The sequence below is a fragment of the Helicoverpa armigera genome, chromosome 22 (assembly GCF_030705265.1).
Source record: "Helicoverpa armigera isolate CAAS_96S chromosome 22, ASM3070526v1, whole genome shotgun sequence".
NCBI classification, from domain to species: domain Eukaryota; kingdom Metazoa; phylum Arthropoda; class Insecta; order Lepidoptera; family Noctuidae; genus Helicoverpa; species Helicoverpa armigera.
Window position 1 is genome coordinate 8,690,507 of NC_087141.1, and position 24,371 is coordinate 8,714,877.

At 36.3% G+C, this 24,371-nt stretch overlaps 1 protein-coding gene across 2 annotated transcripts in view; it reads right to left on the reverse strand.

Annotated features, from left to right (window-relative positions):
• LOC110373666 (rabphilin-3A) overlaps nt 1-24,371 on the reverse strand; it is a 50,984-nt gene that overhangs the window by 17,630 nt on the left and 8,983 nt on the right. Inside the window, exons 2-6 of one of the 2 annotated variants that reach the window (XM_064040302.1) lie at nt 17,823-17,940; nt 17,565-17,592; nt 14,801-14,945; nt 13,035-13,203; nt 10,221-10,349 (exon numbers count right to left, since the gene is read on the reverse strand). In XM_064040302.1, coding sequence (XP_063896372.1) covers nt 10,221-10,349; nt 13,035-13,203; nt 14,801-14,945; nt 17,565-17,592; nt 17,823-17,940 — 589 coding nt within the window. Of the gene's footprint in view, nt 1-10,220; nt 10,350-13,034; nt 13,204-14,800; nt 14,946-17,564; nt 17,593-17,794; nt 17,941-24,371 lie in introns of both variants that reach the window. The other variant, XM_064040303.1, reaches the window with a different exon arrangement.

The following is a 24,371-nucleotide window of genomic DNA, read 5'->3' on the forward strand; positions in this document are numbered from 1 at the left end:
GTAGGTGTGACAGAGATGGAGTAATGATTGGGGAGTTTCAGCACAGAATAAACATGTACAGTTGTGAAACTACCAACTAGCGTTCGTAAAAATGTCACTCACACACGCATGTGCATCGACGATCTTTTACCGGGGCTATCGGTGCTGTCAGTACCTACTGAGTGTCGTGCATTTAGCACATGCGTGTGTGAGTGATAAATTTACGAACGTTAGTACGAAGCTTCATAACTGTATATGTTTATTTATTAGGTTCACCCACAGCATATTTATACACATACACAATACATAAAAACTTAGGTTTTATTCTGATACATATGCCAATTATGGGTAAACACAACATTTACATTAAAGACGACAGATTAGCTAAACATATTTACATCTACAGTACATAAAAACAAAACAAAAAATGATTAATGAAATAAACACCAAAAAAATAATGGTAGAGAACTTAAGAAGGACAAGATTCTTGATTTCACCTTAGGGTAATTAAAGATATCGGCTTCGGTTTCGGCATTAAAGATTCGGCTACTGTTTACACGAGTATATTTAAACTGTGGTATTAGCCTTTCAGTTTGATGTTCACGGCTTCCTTGACACTTTGGGTTAATGAGGCCAGATAAGCGATGGGGGATTTAATGTATCGGAATTTTTTGGAATCTTTTGAAGGTGGCTTTTTAAAGTCTAATATGTTTTGAACGTACTTAAGTATTGTTTTAATTTTTAACTTTTGTATTTGACTATAATATTGGCGATAAATGAAGTGGGAATATTCTTGAGGCAGCTTAATGACGTGTGTTTTTTTTTTGTAATCAACAAGGCAGAAACAGGGTTACTTATATTTTTGCTCAGCGAATTTTGCTAACTTGAAGAGTCGTAAAATATGACTTAACTGTAGTCACTTATGGGATGAAAGGTTACGAATTACTATGGAATACCTATGTTTATATGTTATTTATTTGAGTGTATAAATAATAAGAACCTATCTGCCACATTAGGCACGTCCTGTAATGGCAGATTTAAGGTTGTGTGTAAATAAATAAAAAATATATAAAATTCTAATTAGGCCATTTCTTATAAAATATGTAACACAGATGTTTGTTTACCATCAAGGCCATTCTCTAGAAACTTTCCCTACTCGCAAACATGACGGTTATCCTCAGGTATGGGACAGCTTGACAGTTAAGCGGCTTATGCACTTTGTTCTCAGTTTGTGTGGAAATATGACGCGCTCTTTGTGAAGGACCGACGGAAAGTAATTTCTATCGGATTTTCGACGCAATTGAGATGGTTTGCCAATTTGGATAAAGACGGATAAAAGTATGGATGCGTAGAAGTTTGTTATTCAAAGAAGCAAAAACTACTGGACGGATGTAAATGAAACTTTACAGTATAGGTACCTATTCATCAGAATCACATAAAAGTAGGCACATAAGCAGGTAAGCACTTAGGTACTTAACAGTAGACATTTAGGTACTCGTAAATTTCCACCTTACTAGAAAGAGCTATAATTGATTCATGGACATAAAACGATAGAGAAGTCAAAGAGCACTCTGACAATGGACGAAACCGCAAGGAATAAAAAATATTTGTACTAAAAACTGAAAATAAAACTTCATTCGACCATACAAAATTCTACCACGAAGGTCCAAAGCTTATATGTATATTTAAATTGGAAATATCGTTGAGACACCACAAAGTCTTGGCCGGACAATTTAGAATCGATTCGAAGAACTAAAAGGTGAGTTGGATCATCCGGAAAAAGGTTAAACCGTAATAAAACAAATGCCTACGGAAATTTTGTTTAAAAATAGCGTTCGATTTTGTGGTGTTTTTAACCGACTTTTCTAAATGGAGGAGGTTCTCAATTTCTTGGAATCTTTTATTTTTTCGTATATGCTTTTATTCGTATAGAGCTTGATTTCGATTTTTCTCCTTGTAAAATAAGTTTTGAATATCACATAGCACATTAGTTTGACAGAGGTACACCAAAAAAAAGATACATTGCCTGAAAGAAGACATGAGTAAGAAGGGCAAGGGAGTAGATGTTAGCATGACGGCTAAAAGAGAGGAATGAAAGCGGAAAACATATTGCGCCGATCCCAAATATCTTCGAAACAGTGTTCATATTTTAAGAGATAAATTAATATTTCTCACTCAGGAAGCATTTAAATTCGATATTAATCCGGATAAAAATAGACCTTTCCTTAATTTCTGTAATCTTACTTCAAAAACTACTTAAGTATTTAATTAAATCAAAATCTCTTAAGAACATCAAGAGTGGGGTTAAAATAAGTTCTATAACAGTCTCAAGTATTTCCCGATATTGTTAGCCTTTTAAAAATAAATATAATTATGCCATTTTTCACTCTAAAATAAATATGGATATTTCTAATGATGATTTACAAACGGTTAAATAAGATTTACGAGGTCACAAATATTTTTTTTTCTCCATAATAGTGGGTGTGATAAGTAGAATAATAATGTTCTTCAAATACCTGAAATGGTATTTTGAAATGAACCTTATTTTTTCAGCATTAAGTTTCCTTTTGCAATATTCTGTTTTCAAAGGATCACTGCTCTTTATGATTTTCATTGAAAACATGAATTTATATTATAACAATTTTCACAGTGTCTTTTATCTTTCGTCAAAACCCACGCACAGAGTTGAAAAGGTTTTAAAGGGATTAAAATGAAAAGCTTTTAATTACCTACTTTAAGCTTTTAATTATGTACTTTCTAAGTATATCTTAGACGCCAATGACTGTGTTTCGGATGGCACGTTAAACTGTAGGTCCCGGCTGTCATTGAACATCCTTGGCAGTCGTTACGGGTAGTCAGAAGCCAGTAAGTCTGACACCAGTCTAACTAAGGGGTATCGGGTTGCCCGGGAAACTGGGTTGAGGAGGTCAGATAGGCAGTCGCTTCTTGTAAAGCACTGGTACTCAGCTGAATCCGGTTAGACTGGAAGCCGACCCCAACATAGTTTGGGAAAAGGCTCGGAGGATGATGATTTAATTACCTACTTACTAAATATTCTTTTTACAAAAATTCAATTTTCGTATATTTTATTTTTCTCGTATGGATAACTTTGGAATCGTAATGCCGATTAGATCAATTACCGATCAGATTAGTTCAAAATTGATCGCGCACGTATTTACATTTGTGCGTGAATATGTTCGCGTTGGCGCGAGTCTACTGCTAGTAATGTTCGCAAGCAACTCTTTACTGTTTGCTAGAGCCAGTAGAACAGAATAAACATTCGTGTGACTCACAGAGGAATTCGCCTTTAAAATCTACTGCTATCAATGTAGCTAGTAGTAGAGAACGACCACTAAATAAAAATATCTGACTCCAACTGAGCCCCCGTAGACTGGTCTGTGTGGCTCTATTGGAAAATATCTAACTACTGCTAAGGTTTTTTCTATATATAAAACTCGGCTGTTACTTAGCTAAAAGCTCGGAACTTGGAATAAAAAGAAGGATCTCGCAAAAAAATGTCTCTTTGATAACTTACCCGAAAGCCTGTGACTTTGAATATGCCTACTCAAAGCAAATACGAATACGATACTAGGTATACATATACTAGGACTTAGATTTTTCAATACCAGAAACTAATTTGAATTGCCTCCTATATCATCATATACTTAGTATCGTAAGTCTTAGTTAAACTTGAGGTCTGGATTTCTACACCTGGACCTGGGCCTGGACTACCTGTCACGAAAGTCAAAGATGCAGAAACTCTACAGGGCTCTAGGTTCTGAAGTTCTGATATTTGAGTTATGGAAGAACTCATTATAGAAAAGATGGTCCCACCAATTTATTACTGTTTAATAAAATTCACCCAGTTAAATGCTGAGTAAGTTAAGAGCAGCTTAACCTTTGGTCGGTCAACCCTTGCGACTGTTAGCCACAAGTATCCAAGTAAATAACATTATTCCCTTACACACAAACAGTTATATTGTTAGCAAAAACAAGCTTTCAGTAGCAGGCTTAACTGAACTGCTCGTATGTGCGTCATGTACTCACTTAAGTGTAACTTAATGAACAAAGCCGACGCTTGGCGCTCACTCGACATGGGTTTTATTTAAATGTAAGTACGATTATGTTTAGTAGGTTTTGCTCTGAAGTTTACATTACAGAACACATTACATTACTATTACTCATGTAATGTGTTAGCTTACTGTTACAGCCTTTTTATCGTCCCACTGCTGGGCTGCGGCCTCCTCTCACATGGAGAAGGATTGAGCATTAATCACCACGCTTGCTCAATGCGGGTTGGTGATTTCAGACTTTATAGTCCAGGTTTCCTCAAGATGTTAGCTTAGTTGATCAAAATAATATGCATAGTTGCTAGATTGTAAAGAAAGATTTTTTTTTGAAAAGTTTTTAAATCCAGTCCAAAAACGAGGTTCTGTTTGACGCTCATGCTATTTATTCCAGTTGGGGAATTGGTAAAAAAAATTTTGTAAATAAATAGAAAGATGAATAAATACATACGGTACTTTATATGAATGCAGTATATAGTACATAGTTATGATTACAAACTGAACAAAAAATTGCAGTTGTTTGTGAGAGAAAATATGCGTCGATATCATCGAAAAGCCGTTACAGTTTTAATTGGTTCTCATTTTTGCGACGCAGAGCTTAAAAATGGTCTCCATATTTTTTATTATTTAAAACATGTTATAATTTTAACATCAATACAAAAGCTATAGCTATGTATATAGACAGATTACAATAAAGAAAGGTACAGGTATATTCGAGGAAGAAGTTGATTTTCCCTAGCAAATCCAGGACAAAACAGCTAGTTTCCACTAAATATACTCTTAATACGACTTACAGAACATAATACTATACTAATTATAACTAATCTGACAGCATGTACAGTCTCAAACTGAATATTATAACCAGAAATAGCCCGGAGCCACCCTTTGTGCCCAAAACAGGCAAGAGGGATTTTATTCAAGGCATTTTGTATTTATATCGTGGGCTCTGGAAGACACGATTATGTGATAATAATGGTACTTGTGAAGTTTTTTGTGTGTTAAAAAGGTAGATTGTTTGAGGATTCAAATGTATCGCTATTTTTTTTAGATTGGTGTAAGACTTTGTTTTGTTTAATTGAACATGTATGTATCTTACCTCATCCTCCGAGCCTTTTTCCCAACTATGTTGGGGTCGGCTTCCAGTCTAACCGGATTCAGCTGAGTACCAGTGCTTTACAAGAAGCGACTGCCTATCTGACCTCCTCAACCCAGTTACCCGGGCAACCCGATACCCCTTGGTTAGACTGGTGTCAGACTTACTGGCTTCTGACGACCTGCCAGCGTTTAACGTGCCAGCCGAAACACAGTCATTGGTGTCTAAGATATACTCCTTTCTTACATACCGTAGTATGTATATACTTGTGTACAATTTTTCAAAGGTGATAGAGATGAGGTGACCTACCATACCACACTTTTCGTTAGGCCCACAAAATAGCATATCACATAATAATATGCTCTATATGTGTCTTCATACAGTTCAAGAAAGTATTTTAATATCGAACGTATGTAGGTAATATAGTTGAATAAATTGCTCATTCTACCAGGAAATGTGACTGATACATAGATTGTGAATTGTAAATATTACAAACGTGACTATTGACTGCTTCAATTGTACATATTCCATATATATTTGAAACGTGAATATTTCACCCAGCTTACTAGGTTGTTACTGTTACTGTTACAGCCTTTTTATCGTCTCACTGCTGGGCTGCGGCCTCCTCTCACACGGAGAAGGATTGAGCATTATTCACCAGGCTTGCTCAATGCGGGTTGGTGATTTCAGACTATAGTCCAGGTTTCCTTAAGAGGTTTTCCTCCACCTTTTTATCAGCCATTGGTGTCCAAGATATACTTAGAAAGTACATACTTTATTTAGAAAAGTTGCATTAGCCTTGCTTGAACTGGAATCGAACCCACACCCTCTCGAAGGTTGCTTCTTTACCCACTAGGCCACCCTTTTTAATATTTGAAACGTGGATATTTCAACCAGCACACTAGGTAAATTAAAATGAAAAACATAGCTTATAAATTGCCTGTCAATATGATTTATGATTAAAATATTTCATGATCGGATGTAAATATTCAATTAAATATTATTAATGCGTTTTGTGATATTTGCGATTGAAATATGCAAAATCGCTGTATGCAAATACAATATTAATGAAATTCGGTAAAATTATACATGTGAAAAATGATTTTCATTTGGACTGGACTTTTTGGACCTACTTATTTACAAAACATAACATTTCAATATGTATTTAGGTATGTACTAACATTATCGGTTATGTGTTTATAAAATTGCGGTTGACTGTGTTTGAAAATTATTTTCCTAATCGTCAACATAGTTGGGATAAAGGGTCGGAGGATTTACCAGTAAAAGACTATTTTTATCCTGATACGTGAAGCAGTTCCTTAAAGTAGTGGGTAAAACCGTCTAAACCAGCTGGTCCTTATCTACAGTGCGTCAAATCTCAAAGTCAAAGTCACATCAATTTGAGACATTGCGTCAAACATCTGGACTAAATTACCATCTACGCAGATACAGTCAGGGCTAAAAAAATGCTTATAAAAAAACTGATTTGAAATGCTAAACAGCATTTATGAAAATAGACTTTTCCATCTCGACTTGTCATTTATGTTGCTACGGCGTAGTAGTTGCTACGAGCCTACGACTACGAAAATATGTACTTAATTTTCATCATAATTTTGCAAAACTATAGGTTTTCCGCTGTGTTCACTTTCTCAGGTTATATAGAATACATGTGTATCTTTCAGTGGTTTTGGCGTCAAAGTACAGACACGAGTTACTTTCGCTTTTTCAAGATCAGGAAGTTAAGAAGTTAGTACAAGCTGTTTCCCATGGCTTCATTCAATGATGGAACTACATATTTTATGCATCTGACTGATAAGGTAAAAATATTTGTCATTAGGGTGCTATCAAATATGGTTTAAATTGAAGATACACGCCCAAAAACTTAGATGTAAGGTTAGCATAAAATTAAAGCATTTTTTTGTAATTGAATAAAAACGAATGAAGGAGAATACATGATACCCACACTTACTATTTCACATATGGCGCGTGCTTCAGAATAAGTTTTAAGCTATTATGAGATATAAGTGCTTTTACACCAATTTCTAATATCCGCAAATGCATTTAACGTCGAGGAATTTAAATTGAGTTTTCTCTTTGTCTAGATATTATACGATAAAGATTTCACATAAAAAGATTTGATTCTAATACGTTTTATTGGCTTAGCATAGTTTCATCAATTTTAGTAATTTCTGAGCGTTTCTCAGAGCGTTCAAAGCTTCCCAAAGTTTTAAAATCCAGCTTTATAATATTAGTATACCTAGATAGAAAGACATGAAAGTTTGTAAGAACTTATTTGGCTATGTGTATATGTATGTTTCTTTAATTTCGAGGAAACTACTTATCATGTAGGCTATTACTTATCTGGCTACTAGAAGTAGTTTTCTCAGTCCGTGTAACTACATAAATATATTTACTAAGAGCACAATGTAGTGTAACAAGTTAATAGTCTAACGAGTTGGTATCGCGTTGCTAAGCCTTTGAGCTGTTAATGATAGTGACGTAACAGTCTCGGATACAGAGTTGTTTTGTGGGGTTCATTACACGTTTATTCTTTTGTATATAATTTAACACTGGCTGTTACACGTTTATTCTTTTGTATATAATTTAACAGTAGCCCTCCAGCAGTATTCTTCAAGGTTTCAACTGCACTACTTAGAGCACCCGGATAAAAAGGAGTCTATATGTTGTTTTATTGTATCCTTCTTAACTTTATAAACGCAAAAGTTTTATGTATTTTTGTTCCACCATCACGCTTTAGTGGCTGAACGGATGATGATGAAACTTGACCGAAATATACTTAGTAGATACTGTTTCTTTATCTTGATGTGGGAAGATGTCTAACGAATTATTGCGTTGCTAAGCCTTTGAGCTGTTAATGATAGTGATGTCACTGTCTTGGATATATTACTGCCCTGTAGGGTTCATTACACGTTTATTCTTTTGTACCTAAGCGAAGTTGTCTTGAGGGAACTACTTCCTGTACATGGATGAGTACACGACATATGTAATCATGAAATAGAAATAGTGGGGTCGGCGGCACATTTCAGAATAACATACGTATGTATTGTATCCACGAGGACTATCCTTTAGGATGCGTATGAAACAGCGGTGAATAACTAGTGTACTAATATTATAAACGCGAAAGTATATATGGATAATTAGTCCTCCAAAAGCCGGATTTTGATGGACCTTTGCAGACATGTACTAAGTAGGTACTATTTCTTTATCCTGGTGCGGGGAGATGTCTGATGCGGTGTAGGATCGCGTTACTAAGCCTTTGAGCTGTTAATGATAGTGACGTAACTGTCTCGGATAGATTACTGCCTGTAGAGTAATAGGGTTAATTAAACGTTTATGGCCTTACTACAAAAACTTTAAACCCTGTTTTACACTTGTCTAATAAAATTTTGGCTGCAAAATGAACCATATGTCAGCGTCATAATTTGACATTTTTTTAGACAAGGCATAAACTGACGTTTAAAAGTTTTTGTGGTAAGACGGATATTCTTTTGTTTTATTTATAAGACTAGCTGTTTCTAGCAGTTTTACCCACTTACGGAGGAAACTTCCCATAAGTACATGGATTAAAAGATGTTATTGTAATATATCCTACTTGAATTTTAAATGGCCAAAGTTGTAGGTACGGATATTTTTTCTCCGATGACCTAATGAAACTTAGCGAATTTTGGTGCAACTTACTGCAGCATTATAGTACATAGGTACTATTTTTTTAAGTATGTACCTATTGTAATACTGAAGCAGAATCATCATCATCATCTCCCGAGCCTTTTTCCCAACTATGTTGGGGTCGGCTTCCAGTCTAACCAGATGCGGCTGAGTACCAGTGCTTTACAAGGAGCGACTGTTTTACAAGAATATAGTATTTTTTTTTATTCTTGTTGCTAAGCCGTTGAGCTTTTAATGACAGTGACGTAACTGTCTCGGATAGATTACTGCCCTGTAGGGTTAATTACAACGTTTATTCTTTTGTTTTATTTTAGAATTAAGGTCGAACTCTTTGATACTGTTTTATTTTCCTTAGATATTTACTTAAAAGTGGGTTATTATGACTAGAGAAGGTTGGATTTAGGAATAATTTGGGTCTGTACTTGATTGGGGTCTGTCAAATTAATATACTTAATTGAGGTTTTCTTCAGCAGGCTTTTATTCACATTCTCTCTCTTCTCTTCTCTTCTTTAAAATATGGGTTGCAAAACTAGTTTTATGAAAAAAGTCTAAAACAACAGTAATTTAAGGTAAAAAAACAAAGATCATGTTGATTATCAATAAAACGAACACCAAAACTATGAAAAAAAAAAATCCCCACCTCCTATCACCCCATAGGCATAGATATTAATTTCCATCAAAAAATCTCATGTAGAAACAATAAAGTGATTTCATCCAGAAGATACACAATCCTACATAGCCTATATACATACATATGTATGTATATGTATAGGAATGTGACGTCATGTATATATTAACGCGCTCCCCAGAGCATGGTGAGCGGAGACAATGTATATACTATGTATGTATGGCTACTATGTATACATTGATTGTGTTATGGTGTAAGACATGGTGTTATGCCTGTTTTGTATGACAAAATGTAGGCTAATGTTATTAGCGATGGTGGCTTTATAAGTGTAAGAATTTTCATAAGTCAAAACGGCTAGTATTTTCCTAGAAAATATTCAATTGCAAAACCTAACTGTGTTATTTTTTGCGATTCTGAATATTTTGACCTACAACTGCCTGCCAATATTTAGGATATTTTAATACGTATGTTTATTTGTGCAGCTGTTCTCATTTAAGGAGATATGCAAGCGGCGCAAGACATACATATTATATTGCACGATGCTGGGTCATAAAAACAAAGGTTATCGTTAGGTCTCGAAGACCAAAAGAATTAATTATCTTCCACATATCCGGCCATAGCAGCTGTTCTCAAAGGAGATTAGTCAGCTCACAACGACGATTGACTTTCAACCTTATCGCAATAGTTGAAGGTTAATATTCAATTGGCAATACAGATTCGGCTAGGTTGACCTGCTGGCTTTTGAGCAATGAGATTCAGTACTCACATGAGGTGATGTGATAGACTTCCTGCTGTCAGTATTGCTGGCCTGCCTGGAGAAGGTGGGCGCGTGGACGCTGAGAGGAGACCCTGGTTCGGAGTCTGTTTTGCCTTCGTTGCTGCTGTTGCCGGCCTCCTGTTGGCAATTGTTGCTGTTTAGTGCAATGAAAGAATAGGATAGGTTTGGGAGAATTAATGTGGTCCTGGTCCACAAAGGGCGTCTCAGAGATTAGAGATGACATCAGTACAAACAGAATTGATATACAATAGCAGATGGGCTATTCTAAATTAAGTTACATATAATGGAATAAAATATCGGTTCAGCTTTTCTTGAGGTTGATGGATTCAAACAAAGAAACGCTTCAGGTTTATATTATAAGTAAAAATTGTTGGTAAATATGTATAAACTCTTGTAGTGCCGCATAGATGCTGGGCACTTTTGGATGAAATTGTGTGTATGTGTGTGTCGGAATTTACTGCATCCTCAATGAAACAGCATAAGATGAAATTTTGCAAAAAAACAAAAAACTTACAAAAAACTTTGCTACTGCATTTGCGTTGAAATTATATTGATATTGAAATGCAAAATACTGAGAACTTCATTTGTTATTTATATACTAAAACATCAAAGATATTTACAAATGTAATTACCAAAGGCTTGAAACTACAGCCTTTGATTAGAATTCCTGTAACTACCAATGTACAGTAATGACAAAATCAAACATCCTCGCTCGGGACTAATATCCGTCGCTTTGTAAGACCGTTCGATAGGGTTTCTAGTGTTTGTAGATAGAATGGAGTGTCTATATGTACTTTATATTATAAAGCTGAAGAGTTGATTTTCTTCTCTGGAATTGCTCATCCGATTTGATAAGTATCAGTAGTAAAATATCAGTAGTAAAATGTCAGTATTCGACAAGTTTATTTATAGACAAAGGCTGTAGGCTACTTATCCAAGTACGTGTAGTAATTCTTAAGAGATGTGAGAGGAACCACTGGCGAAAGCTAGTCTACAAATTAAATACATAATTTACTAGGAAACCATTAGACATAAATCTCCACAAATGTGTAATTTAATATTGCAAAATTCAGTACATTAGTTTCTATCACTTCTTCCCGTGCCCGGACAAAATAAAGGACAGTATGATATAAATATGACACGCGGGGATAGTGCAGTTTCACAATAGTGTTTTTAGTAGTATACAAACAAAGAAAGTCCTGTTTATAACATTAATATAGATTATATTATTTAGCTTTTTCCACGGCCATTCATAGGCACCAGTACATACCAGTATAACGGATCAAAGGCTCGCGATTATGTTAATCTCGGGTCCTTCAGCCGGGATTGCATTACAAGTGAAGTTAATTTGCATGTTCAATAATATGTATTATGTTGGGATGTAAACAAGGCCTTGTTTTCTGCTTCCTTGTTTTGAGTGAATATTTTTTAAATTGAGTATTACATAGGGAGTATGCAGTGGGTAGCTTGATTTTTATACATTGCATGTTATGGTGTCTACACACCAAAGCCGCGGAGGCCGGCGGCACAGCCCGGCGGCCCAAGCCGCCGGCCGTATTTTGTACAATCATGCCGCATGACCTTACAAAATACGGCCGGCGGGTTGGGCCGCCGGGCTGTGCCGCCGGCATCAGCGGCTTTGGTGTGTAGACACCTTTAGCTATAAAATGGTCTTATGCGTCATAGTAGACAAAATAAAGAGTGTACATATTTATTTTTTATTATTTTATATGTTAGATATAGAAAATTAATTATTGTTCGTCAGTCTCACCAAAACTCGAGAATGGCTGGAGTAATTCGGCTTATCTTTGTTTTAGAATGTTTTTAGAGGTCTAGGACAGGTTTAAACGATACGACGTTTGTTGGGTCACCTAGTTACAAATAATAAGAAAAAAACTAAAAAGATGCCGACTAATTCGGAATTTTTCGGCTGGGACAATTTTCCATTGGTAATATCGATATTTGATAAATAGACAATCTATATAAACTGATAGAGGTTACTACCATCTAAAACAGCCACAAATCCATTACACGGCTAGTTAGCCCATAATCCCTCGTACCGTCGCCATTGGACCATAGTGCGGGCGCATTGCCCCGGATTACAATCGATATCGATATAATTCCTCTTACTGGATTGTGGCAATGGGCATAATGTAATACGTATTAGTATATAATTTAATGTTATAATATTTATGTATAGTACTTTCTATGGGCCTTATATGCCTCACAAATACCTAGATGTAAATAAATAACAAATAATGGCCACAATAGACTGCAACGGTTTGGAATTGTAACATAATGATTTGTTTTTGTTTTGGAGTTTTCTGGTTTTTGCATAATATGCATTTCTGTCCAAATTCAAATCAATATACCTGATTGTAAAACAGCTACAAATCCATTACACGGCTAGTTAGCCCATAATCCCTCGTACCGTCGCTATTGGACCGTAGTGCGGGACTACTATCGATATCGATATAATTCCTCCAACAGGATTGTGGCAATGGGTATAATGACCACAATAGATTGCAGGCTTTTTGGTATTGTTTCGGAATTATTGGGAGCTGTTTTTGTTTTCTTCGATATGCACAGAAATAAAATGTGATTCATATGGCAACCAGGATATTATAAAATGATATATGTATTTACATACGTTATATACCAACACATATTTTAACACAATCACAATAATATTTAAGTACACAAATAGAAAAAGGATTTAAATAGTTAAATAGAAAAACACAAATATAAAAAAAGTATTGCGAAGGTAGGTACCCCATGCATCAAAGAATCTATATAACTGACCTGCAAAGACCTCGCCAACTCAGAGTCCAGGTACCGTCCGGTAGTCCTCCGATCCGGCAGGATGTACTTCGGCAAGGACTTGAAGAACCAGGCGCCTGACTTCTTCCACATCTCCCTCGTCTCAGCACATAAGTTGCACATGTAAGCTTCCCGGGAGTATAGTGGTGATCTGGACAAGTGGTATGAAGGTTAACCTTTATTGAGTGGAATTCCCAAATATTGATGACATACATTATAGGTATTGTTATTTGGAAGTGTCCTTTTTGGCTAATGTGTTCAAAGTCAGTTTTTTTTATTTTACAAATGATCACTTTTAGGCGTAATGATCAACACCATTTTGCCTGAAAAACTGAAAGTTTAAGAAATGAGCGCATTTATACAGCCTTGAATTCACAACTATACCTAACAAAACAAAACTTTGTGGGATAACAAAATACATATTTTAATTTGTTCAATTCTAATATACACATGACATATTTAGATAAAAGAAAATTTTTCTTAGTGCGGAAAGCAAATGCAATTGCTGTTCATTACCAAATGTGTCTTAAAATGTTTTAAAGAACTTAAGTTTTACTTTGTCATCTACCTACTTCCAACTAAATACCACAAGAAAGGTTCGAAGAAAAAACCACAAGGTATTTACCTCGAAGTGACTTTGCATTTTTTCTTCATAATATCTGAAAGCACCTTCAAAGTTCACAAAGAAACTTAAGTTCTATTGTTCAAGAGAAAAGCCACTTATAAGTCAGCTGAAACTTTCAATTTACTGTGGTTTGTAAGAGTTTCCAGTATTTTCTGCTCATTTTGTTTTGAAGAGCTGAGGTTGTGTTTGCTGGTGAATTTTGTGGGGCTTATGGCTCGTGGCTGAGTTACAGTTGTAGGGTTAAATAAAGGTTGTGTAAGGAGGTGGATGGGTGATCGACCTTTTAGACCTCATATGCAAATGTGGATGAATGAGCTTTGCTTTACCTAAGTCCATTGGCATTCCCAAAATATAAATGGGCACCTAAATACTTCTTCTGAATTAACGAAAATTATGACGAACATAGATCATGTATTCTCAGCTAATAAATATGATATCTAAAGGGGTTTTTTTCTCGATCCGTGTGGCCACTAGCACCTCACTCACACTTCACGTTGTATACTATGAAACTTTGCATACGTTTTACTTCATCTGGTCAACAGCCATTGAAATTGTACACGCCAAAGTGGACTGTTAGAATTCTCGTGTATTTGGGAACAATATTGAAGCTTTGTATGATTCGCACTAACTGAGTTATGTATGCTCTTGGGAATTGCCAATACAGGGTTTGGTAAAATACGATTCACGTGGATTTTGCTGGGACTCAGTTATTTTGTAGTATCGAGTTGCGGTTGGGTTATATTCAGGTAGTTTTTAAATTGTAGATAATAGCCTAAGATTATGGCCCTATGATTCGATTAAGGGAATTAAAGAAAGCTTTCTACAGTGAATAGGTGAACTTGCATTTCAAAATCGTACTTCCTTTGGAAGTTTCTTTAACCTTTTCTATAGTCATTATTAATTTATCTGCATAGGATAGGCAGACTTGTACAGACTTGTACAGTACATGTATTGATAAAAAAATTACTGCAATTAACTTTTGTTAATTGTTTTCAAGAATGCCTAAGGAGTTTCTTACTGATTCTTCCTTGGCGACGTTTCATAAGAACTTTTTTTATTTTGATCCATTTATAAACCGGATAATAAACATATTTCTGTTTAGATATTTTTTTTATATTCTCACCTATGCGGCAGATTCTCGATGACACACTTGGAGCACGCCGTATGCCTGCAGATGGAGCAGGTCCTGAGAGGAGCCAGGAGGCGCGCCGTCTCGCCACACAGCAGGCAGGTCCGGGGTGCTGGGCCTTGAGCTGACCGACGCATGCCTGGCGACAATAGTTTAATTACTTCTAGAGCAGTTACTACCTTATCTACAATCACACAATCTAAAAGTTATATTAAGATATTTTCAAATGACTGAGTGTGTTCAGTGTCTTCCGAAATACGGAGGAATTCACATGATGACATGGTTATAGATTTAGGGACCGACTATATCTGGCTAGCCTATTCCCAAATATGTTGGGATCGGCTTCTAGTTTGATTAGATGCAGCTGTATACTAGTGTTTTGCCTATGTGACCATGTCGACCTGGGCAACCCAATAGACTGGTCCCTTTGGAAAGACTGGTCGTCACTTCTAAGGTAGAACCTTCTAACTAACGACTGCCAAAGATGTTCAAGTGACATAGACAAAACATAGCGCACTGTACTTATTTTTAATACCTATCTAGGTTTTTATATACCTACCTGTGTTTTAAAAATAATAAATGACTTTGACTTTGATAGCCGGGACTAAGTAAAATGTGTCTTTTGGAATTCGGTGGAGCTCGTCATGATAAAGGTCTATTGCAATGCTTATACTTATCATCGATCTATGTGGCTATTACTTAGCCACGAGCCATATTTACCAGTCATCTAGCATAAATTCACGAACCATTTCTCTTGAAGTGAGTTTCTGCTGAGTTCAGTGATTAATGAGCCGAATGAATTATCTAGCGTCGAATGATTAATTAATCTTATTATACTAATGGATGCTTAGTTGGACTGACTTGGAAAAATTATGATATACAAGCTTGAGTACACGGTTTCACTCACTTTTCTTAAAAACTTTTTCTCGCACCCGGTCAAAGAGTACCTTCCTCGGTAAATGAGCTATATAACAGTGTATTAATTTCTCAAATCGGACTAGTATTTTTTTTAAATTGCACGTTCAAGCAAGCAAAAAACTTCACCTTCATATATCGGGTGTGTCGTTCATAATCACATTAAATTAAATGCGTTAATATACTGGGTAATATATGTCGATTAACACAAAGATAAAAGAAAAATACGTAAAAATAAAAAAATGATTTTTTCAAACAAAGTAAATGGAATAAAAATGTGCAAAAATTAGAACACCATATAAAAGTCAGTCATTACAAACAACTGAAATTCTCCCTTGAAAACTGACAGTTGTCAACTGATCAAAACATACGATACTCCTAACTTTATCTCTGCTTTACACATGATGTTGTAAATTATGAAAACTAAAAATGACTCCTGTGGCTAAACCACTGAATGGATTAGGTTATTTTTTTTACAATTCGCCATAGAATATCATAAAGTATATGCGATATGATTTAATGTGATTGTGAACGACACACCCGATATAGTATAGACTGGCTTCAGCCAGTGGTTTCATCTATGTCCTATAGAAAATACTTAATATAGTCTCCCTCGATAAATAAAGTCTAATACTAGAATATTTTTCAAACCGCAAATGTACAAATTGTTCAGGTGTATAATATACTTTAAGTGTTCAAAAAGTGCTGATTTTCAGCCTACCTTATATAAATGACTTTTGATTTGAATACGGTACATATGTATAGTTACCTGCAATAATGTTTCTACGTAAAGCAAAAGCTTCGAATGAGTGTTTTAGTTTTTCTTACTGTGTGGGCGTTTATTTATCTAACAAGCCCTAGAGACACGGCTTTTTCAAATCTGCCTGACAGCTTCTGATGTGGAATGACTGTGAAAATATAAGTGTGCGTAGTTTTCGTGTATTTGGTAAAGTAATAAAAATGTCATAAAAAGTAAAGTTTGTGTGTTTGTGAATTAGTGACGTTGTAAGAGGTTATGACTGGATTTACTGAACAGACTTTGAAAATTTTTTATATAGTTTTCTTGGCAAGCTAGTGAAATCGGGGGAAACAACTAGTAAAAAAATTAAGTCTTCACTTATACAATACTACCATGATATGTAGTTTATATATATCTTACTTCTTACTGTAAAAAATATTAATAATCCATTGAAAGGTCAGAAGTCGTAACGTAACCTCTATTACCAAGATCAACACACATTGCTTAACCACCTTTCAAAACACACAAACTACCCATGTGATTTCTACTCATGTCCAGCTACGCCGTAGCGCTACGCTACGCGGCTACGACGTAGCACGCAGACGGGGTTAATGACCTGGATTTATGAGACGTTCAGTTTCATGCGTCTGTCTGTACCAGTAATTCATTTTATTGTGATTGCTCTGAAAACTGCATGTACAACTGTGTGCAACTGTGTGTATATAAGAATAGGTAGCTTTAATCAAGCTACCCAGCTTTCCAAAATAATCTGTCTAACTAAACTTTCTCCCTTAATTAATTTATTTTCCTAACGTTAGCGGTGGTCAAAAGTCAGGGAGTCTCACAACCAGTCTTACCAAGGGGTATCGGGTTGTCCAGGTAACTGGTTTAAGGAGATCAGATGGGCATTCACTCCTTATAAAACATTGGTACTCAGCTGCATCTGGTTAGACTGGAAGCCAACCCCAACATAGTTGGGAAAAGGCTAGGCAGCTGACGACATGTATTAACTTGTATTTTGAAATCGATCTTTAGTCACAGCTACAGCACCTTTCCCCCTAAAATCACCATCGTTTTTCCCTAAATTCCCAATGTACCACATACCTTCAAGCCTAGCCACCAGTCTGCCGACCTTGGCTTCCATTTCATCAATCTTCTCTGCTCTCTTCACGACAGCTACGATGTCCTACGCAGCTGGCTGAGCTCCTTATATGAGAACAGCCGCCATGGCCGTGAATTGGCTAGGATGACATCATCATCATACCAGCTGCATTTTCCCCTTAAATAACCACTCTTTCTTCTTCCCTAACTTAACTTCTAAATATGCCACCTACCTTCAAGCCTAGCCACTAGTCTGCCCACCCTCTTGGCTTCCACTTCATCAATCTTCTCTGCTCTCTTGACGACGGCGGCGATCGCCTCTCGCTCGCTCGGCGTGAGGGGGGGCTCGCTGCGGGCTGCGCTCCATCCTGTTCTTAGCCTGGGGAAGTTAGGGAGGTGGTCAGTGTTGGAGAAAATTGTGGTTGATAGCTTAAGTATAAGTTAAGGATATTGGAAATTCTTTACAGCTCTTAGAATTCTTTAGAGAGTTTGCGGTATACGGATACCGCATACTCTTATGGTGAATCCACACGAGTTAAGTACAAATATCTGTATGAAGTTAAAGTCTAAGTAAAAATCTATGTAAAGTCTGTGTAAAAATCTGAAACCTGACTGAAAATAATGATGACAAGATGGCTTATCATTGGCTCAGACTTTTTAAAGACTTTTGTAAGCACCTATTAATTGCTCATACAACTATGAACGCTTATTATAAAGGGCTTATTACACTTGACTAAATTCAGTCGTCTAAATGATTCAGTCACTAAATTAAGACAAATGTAATCGCATTTAGGAAGGTAGGTTTCATTAAATAATCCAGCAACCTAATTAGACATACCTATTTAGACGACTGAATTTAGTCAAATGTAATAAGCCCTTAACTAAGGAGTTGGTATCGTGTTTGATATGTGTAGACGCAGGTACCAACTAAAAAGTTTGATTAAAATGATACCTTAAATAAATTCTCTCAACCATAGCACCAACTATCGGCCGATAGTTTAGTCTAAGAGAGCTCTAAAGAAAATAGTGAAAGATAATCTGTCTGTTGTTAAAACGCTTTGACGAAGTTTAGTTTATATTGCATGTTTCTCGTAAATAAAAACAGCTTTGCGGTACCAATAACGACCGGAGTAAAAAAATATACTGAAAATTGTGTTCACATTTGTCGAGCTTTCGAACAGGCATGGTTAAAACCCCAATATTGCATGACAGGCAGGCAATTCCCCCAAAAATCATTAAACCGTGTGTCCATCACAAGCTCAAAGGAATCCTCTTACCAAAAAAAACCATTCATATGAAATGTACAACTATAAATTACTTTTATGCATTTTCCCGAACATGTAAAATTAATTGCAACCGTGTACCGCCAATTATCAGATACGACTTATCTGTATCAAGGCTGAGAATGCAAAAATGACACTTATAATTAAAGAGATAAAGTACAAAGTCTAATCACCGGCTCTGATGACCTCTAAACGCATATACGTAAGTGCAAATTAACCAAAAACCGATTAACATAATACCTTCCAACTCGTATCAGTCACATCATGAGTCATTACCACGGAGTAAGGAAATGAGCGGAGATGCCATAATGCAGGTAGGTCACGCGCCTTCTTCTGGATCAAATTCGTACGGTGAACATGACCAAAACGAACAGTTACGAGTGAACTACCGAGGCGTTCGGGTTCTTTGAGACATCTGTTAACGATTTTTGGTATTACAAAATATAATCGGTTCTAAACAAGGCGTGTAAGGGCGAAGACAGTAACGTTCCTCGTCCCCAGCTCACCCGCATTTTTGACAATTTTCCGTTATGGCACCTCCGATAGTCATTTTGTTCTCTATGACCATTACACTGTGTTGCAAAGTTATCGGGCCACGGATTAGTGTATCTAGTGATCAATATTATGACATAAATAGCGAGGGGAACGCACGCTCGTGTCGGTTACGTGTTAAATGTGTGGGTAGATATTTTTGCACGTATGTTTACAAGGCAAGGGTTTAATATAGGGTTTCTAAAAGGGTGGTCAAGAGTTTGTAGGTATGTCCTAAAATAGTGTGGTATGTTTGGCTGTTAGGTAATCCTTACACAATATAGTAGTGCTTTCTATTATTACATATTATCCTATTTATCGGCAGAGATCGATCGAAGATTTTATGCGTAGGACTAGCACTGTTAGAGACTTTGCATACTGCAAACTGTGCTATCGAAGTATATGATAGGCAGATAGTTCGCTGACAATTCATTTTGAAGGTAATCGTGTTTCCAATCAAACTATTTAGTCGATTTGATACCCGCCAGATACCTGATCGTTGTAATGTTTGCATCATTTATCTCCATACTGATATATGAGCTCAATCAAACTATCTACCGACTGCACGAATCATAAATGTGTTCCAAAATTCACTCTACATATATCGTTTTATAGACTGCAGATAAATAAGACCAGTTTATTCAATCCATATACATAAACGTATTTATAAATGTCCAATCAAAACAACGAGATTTCCCAAATTACCCATTCGAATAACCTTTGCTTTTCATATAACCCTAAAACAATAGCGTGGGTTATAACCATGGAGAACAAAATGACTGGCGGAGATGTCATAACGCAAAATTGCCTAAGAAAGAAGCGCGCCAAAATACGGGTGTTTGGACGACGAGGTATGTACGTAACTAGCTCCACACTTACTAGCCTTCTGTGGAACTTGCCCATTATTTTCAAACTAAAATCACCGATCAATCAAGACCAATCTTTGACGGCTGCGGGATTGTCCGAAAGAGTTAAGGCCTACGACGGAACACGACGATTTTTAGTCAGTAAGAGTCTGACACTCCCTCACCGCTGCTAACCAACAGCGGGGCGATGATTTGATTTGACAAGGATCCCGAATGCCTCGTTAGTTCTAGTAACTGATCACACCTACCGTGCGTTACTGGCCTACTAGAACGCGCCTGATCTACCTTCCTTATGGCATCTCCGCTATATTTCCTTCCTCCGTGGTTATAAGCATTGCAATCATAAGGGGGGTACTTTCGACCTATTTCTTTATTACAGTGTATATTGTAAGTGTTGGCAGTAAGGGGGTTATTCAAGGTCATTGATATGGGGTTTGTGACGTCATATGTCTGGGTATTTTCTTACAAGATTGGTCAAGTTGATTCTTTAATTTGGGAGAGAGAAATTATGAAAGGGACTATATATTTCATAGCTACGGACAGGAGAACTACTAGCCTATGATCAAATCCCTTAGGGAATTGATCAAATCCCCGATTTTATCATATCCCTGCGACATATACATATTAATAAATACATATTGTAACACCCAGACCACGGCCAACAAGCGTGCTCATCACACAAATGCCGACCGAACCGGGAATCGAACCCGGGACCTCAGGTCCGGCAGTCCGGCATGGTGACCATTGCGCCATCGAGGTCGTCTACACTATATTTTTATGGATCTGATTTTACGTCGAAATCACGCTTAAAATAATCAAATCACGCCAAAATTCAATATCCCTATATTTGGGCGAGTCACTTATGTTTGCTTTACACGCCCAGTTATTTTATAAATGTGTTTACAAGCCAAATATAATAGAATTATGTAGACAAGTAAGTGAACCTTTGTACGTAGTGCCTTTGTAACTTAATATCCATAACCAGTGTTGCCAGGCTATTAAAATATCTCGTATTCTCTGAAATCTCAGCCGTACGTACAGAGGAAACATGTTTTTGGTGTTTTGTTTGTACCCTAAAGGCGCCGATAATACTGGACCGGTTTGAAAAAAAATTTAGGCAGCTAGACTATTTCAGCAGTTCGTTCCTACGGGACGCGGGTGAAAACAGCAGTCTAAAGTAATATCATAAAGAGGTTTTTTATTTGTGCAAAAAGGCCCCAAAACAACCAACTTTTTGAAAAAAATCAGAAGCATTGAACAATTTCGTAACATGTTAGTGTGTAAAAATATAAAAAATATTAATTACACTTATTGAATCAATTTCAATAATTATTTCACTGTCGGACGCTACAATATCCCCGTGTGTCAAAGGCGATATTTATCAAGGTATGAGAAGAAATTTCCCCAGTAAAACCGGTGAAGGAAACTAGTTACCTAATATTCAGAGCACTTATGTTCACCGTAAATATATTATAGAGCTCTAAAAATAGGCCTTTCAAGCGAAAACTCACTTTAACTTGGAATCTAATTAGGCCGTTCCCCGAAACTTAGTTTATTCAAAGAGACGACATATTTTTATAAATAGGTATAAACTTAGTAAACTGAGAATACGAGCACTCTGGAGACCAAATAGTCGGCCGACAGTTGACCCGATGATCATCATTTTTAGGGTTCCGTACCCAAAGGGTAAAACGGACGGACAGAGGAGCGAAAACAATAGGGGACCCTATACCGTCCGTTTGACACCGGACTGTATCTCATGAACCATGATAGAGAGTTGAAAATTTCACAGAAGATGTATTTCTGTTGCCGCTATAGCAACAACTGAAAATTAGAATCAAATAGATATTTTGGGGGACTCCCATACAACAAACCTGTTTTTTTGCTCAGTTTTGCTCGATTTCGTTAAATATATATATGTTACCGGAAATGTATGAAGTCTAGGCATTATATACTGTAGGAATTGTATATGGCTAAATACCTGATCTTTGTAATGTGCGTACTACCATTCATCTTCATACTGATTTATGAGCCCAAACAAACTATCGGCCGACTAAAAGTTTGCAGTGTGTGGGTTGTCTAAAAGTTATTGCTTCCACTGTCAGAAATAGAAATACTTTGATTGATTGCCTGTTAGGCTTGTCGGATTATAGAGAGAGGCAATAGAGTTAATAGTTTTTCGATCTTGTTATATTTTTTGTATCTAAAATATTGTCAACTTGTGACGATAAGTTTGTACAGCTTTGGAGAAAAATACAAACATCTGAATTGAGAACCTCGTCTTTTTATGAAGTTGGTTATACACATAATTTGTGAAAATTTCAATTGTCTATCACGGTTTATGAGATACAGTCGTCAGCCCGTCAGATAAACAGCGAAGTTTGAGTAATTTAGAATGTGGAACCCTAAAAATGGATACCTTTTTTCTTAATACCGTGAAAAGTTGTTGCACCGTGTTCTCATATCTATTCTCACTGTTGTTTTGAACGTCAAAACAAAAGACAGCTCCCAAAAAACGCTCACCCTTCCTTCACCACTCCCTATGTTTTTACTGGGAAGAAGTGGCGCCACCAGAGAGCATCTGAAGGACCGTCAATCCTCATTGATAAGTCCTGGCATTCCTCTAGCTAGGCGAATAAAGCCTTTTAGATATAATAAAATCTTTCAAGAGGCAGCAATTAAATAAAAGGCAGCCTTTGACTTTTACAGCAAAAAGTATGCTTTGACTTTTCAAGACTAAAATAATAAATACAGAGGAAACACTTTTTTTGTTTATGTTTGTTTGCACCCTAAAGGTTCCAAAACTACAGAACCGATTTGACAAATTCTTTCACTGTTGCAAAGCTACACTCTTCCCGAGTAACATAGTGTATATTTTATTCGGTATTAGTTCACTCTAAGGTTGACTGGAGAGAATAGTTGGGCATTAAGTGTAATAATGTTGCATAAAGTTAAATAAATAAATAGTTCCCACGGGACGTGAGGAAAACGGCTAGTATAAAATATTTGCAATGTGCAAAAAATTCTTCAGGCAATTACTCCGAATAGTTTGAAGCTGCATTCGTGAAATAAATTTTAATTAAAACTCCGTGTTTGTAAAGCTATGAAGCGAGAGTTCGATGTTATTACATTGTTGGCATTTTTTGTTTTAAAAGCTTTTATTTTATGTGCACTCGTTTTTTCTGTCGCGCAGTGTAAATTTTTTGTTGGAAATATATCATATGGGTTACTCGTATCATGTCAGTTTTCTCGGAATGCTGTGTAGATTAATATTAGTAATACTAGTTGGAATTTATATGTAAAGATTCAGGCTAAATTATAGTAAAAAATGCCGCTTTTCTAAGTTTGTATGTACTTTGTAATTAAGTATATGTTGTTTCGGAGAGCACGATAAACTGTAGGTCCCGGCAGTCATTTGAACATCTTTGGCAGTTGGTACGGGTAGTCAGTTTCAGCTAGAATGTCTAACAACCAGTCTTACTAAAGGGTATCGGGTTGCCAGGATTACTAGGTAGGATAGGCAGTCGCTCGATGTTAAATAGGTACTGTTATTCTATGCATCTGATTCAGTTGCAATCGATTAGACTGGAAGCAAACAAAGTTAGAAAAAGGCTAGGCTAATGATGAAAGCGAAGTTAAACCACATTGATTTGTGAGGAAAAAAACACAGGAGGTGGTGGACGTTTTGGGGGCTGTCTTTTGTAAATTCCTGACGTTAAAAAAGTGATTTTATTTACAAGGCACACCAAAAACTTATTTACAATTGCTTATGCATATATAAGTTAACAATTGTTAGTCCCGCGTAAATAAGTCAGTTACAGGTGTGCACAAAGCTCACAGAGAAAAGCGTGGTCGGCTGTAAAAATGATTTTGAGATTTTGTAACACCTCAAGAACTTTAAGTGCCTTTTATCCATTAGAGAAATAGAGAATTCCATTCAACAAGCTTTCAATCTAAAGCTTGGCATTCAAGTGTTCAAATAAAAACGTTTGAAAGTGCAAGTTTCAATTTGAAATGCAATTGTTCCATCGAATGAAATCTGAATCGTTTTACTTGAAGCCGTAAGCCGTTCAATGGATAGCCTTGAAGAGTGAAAGCCGGTTAGAAAGGTTTTACGTAAATGTTCAAGG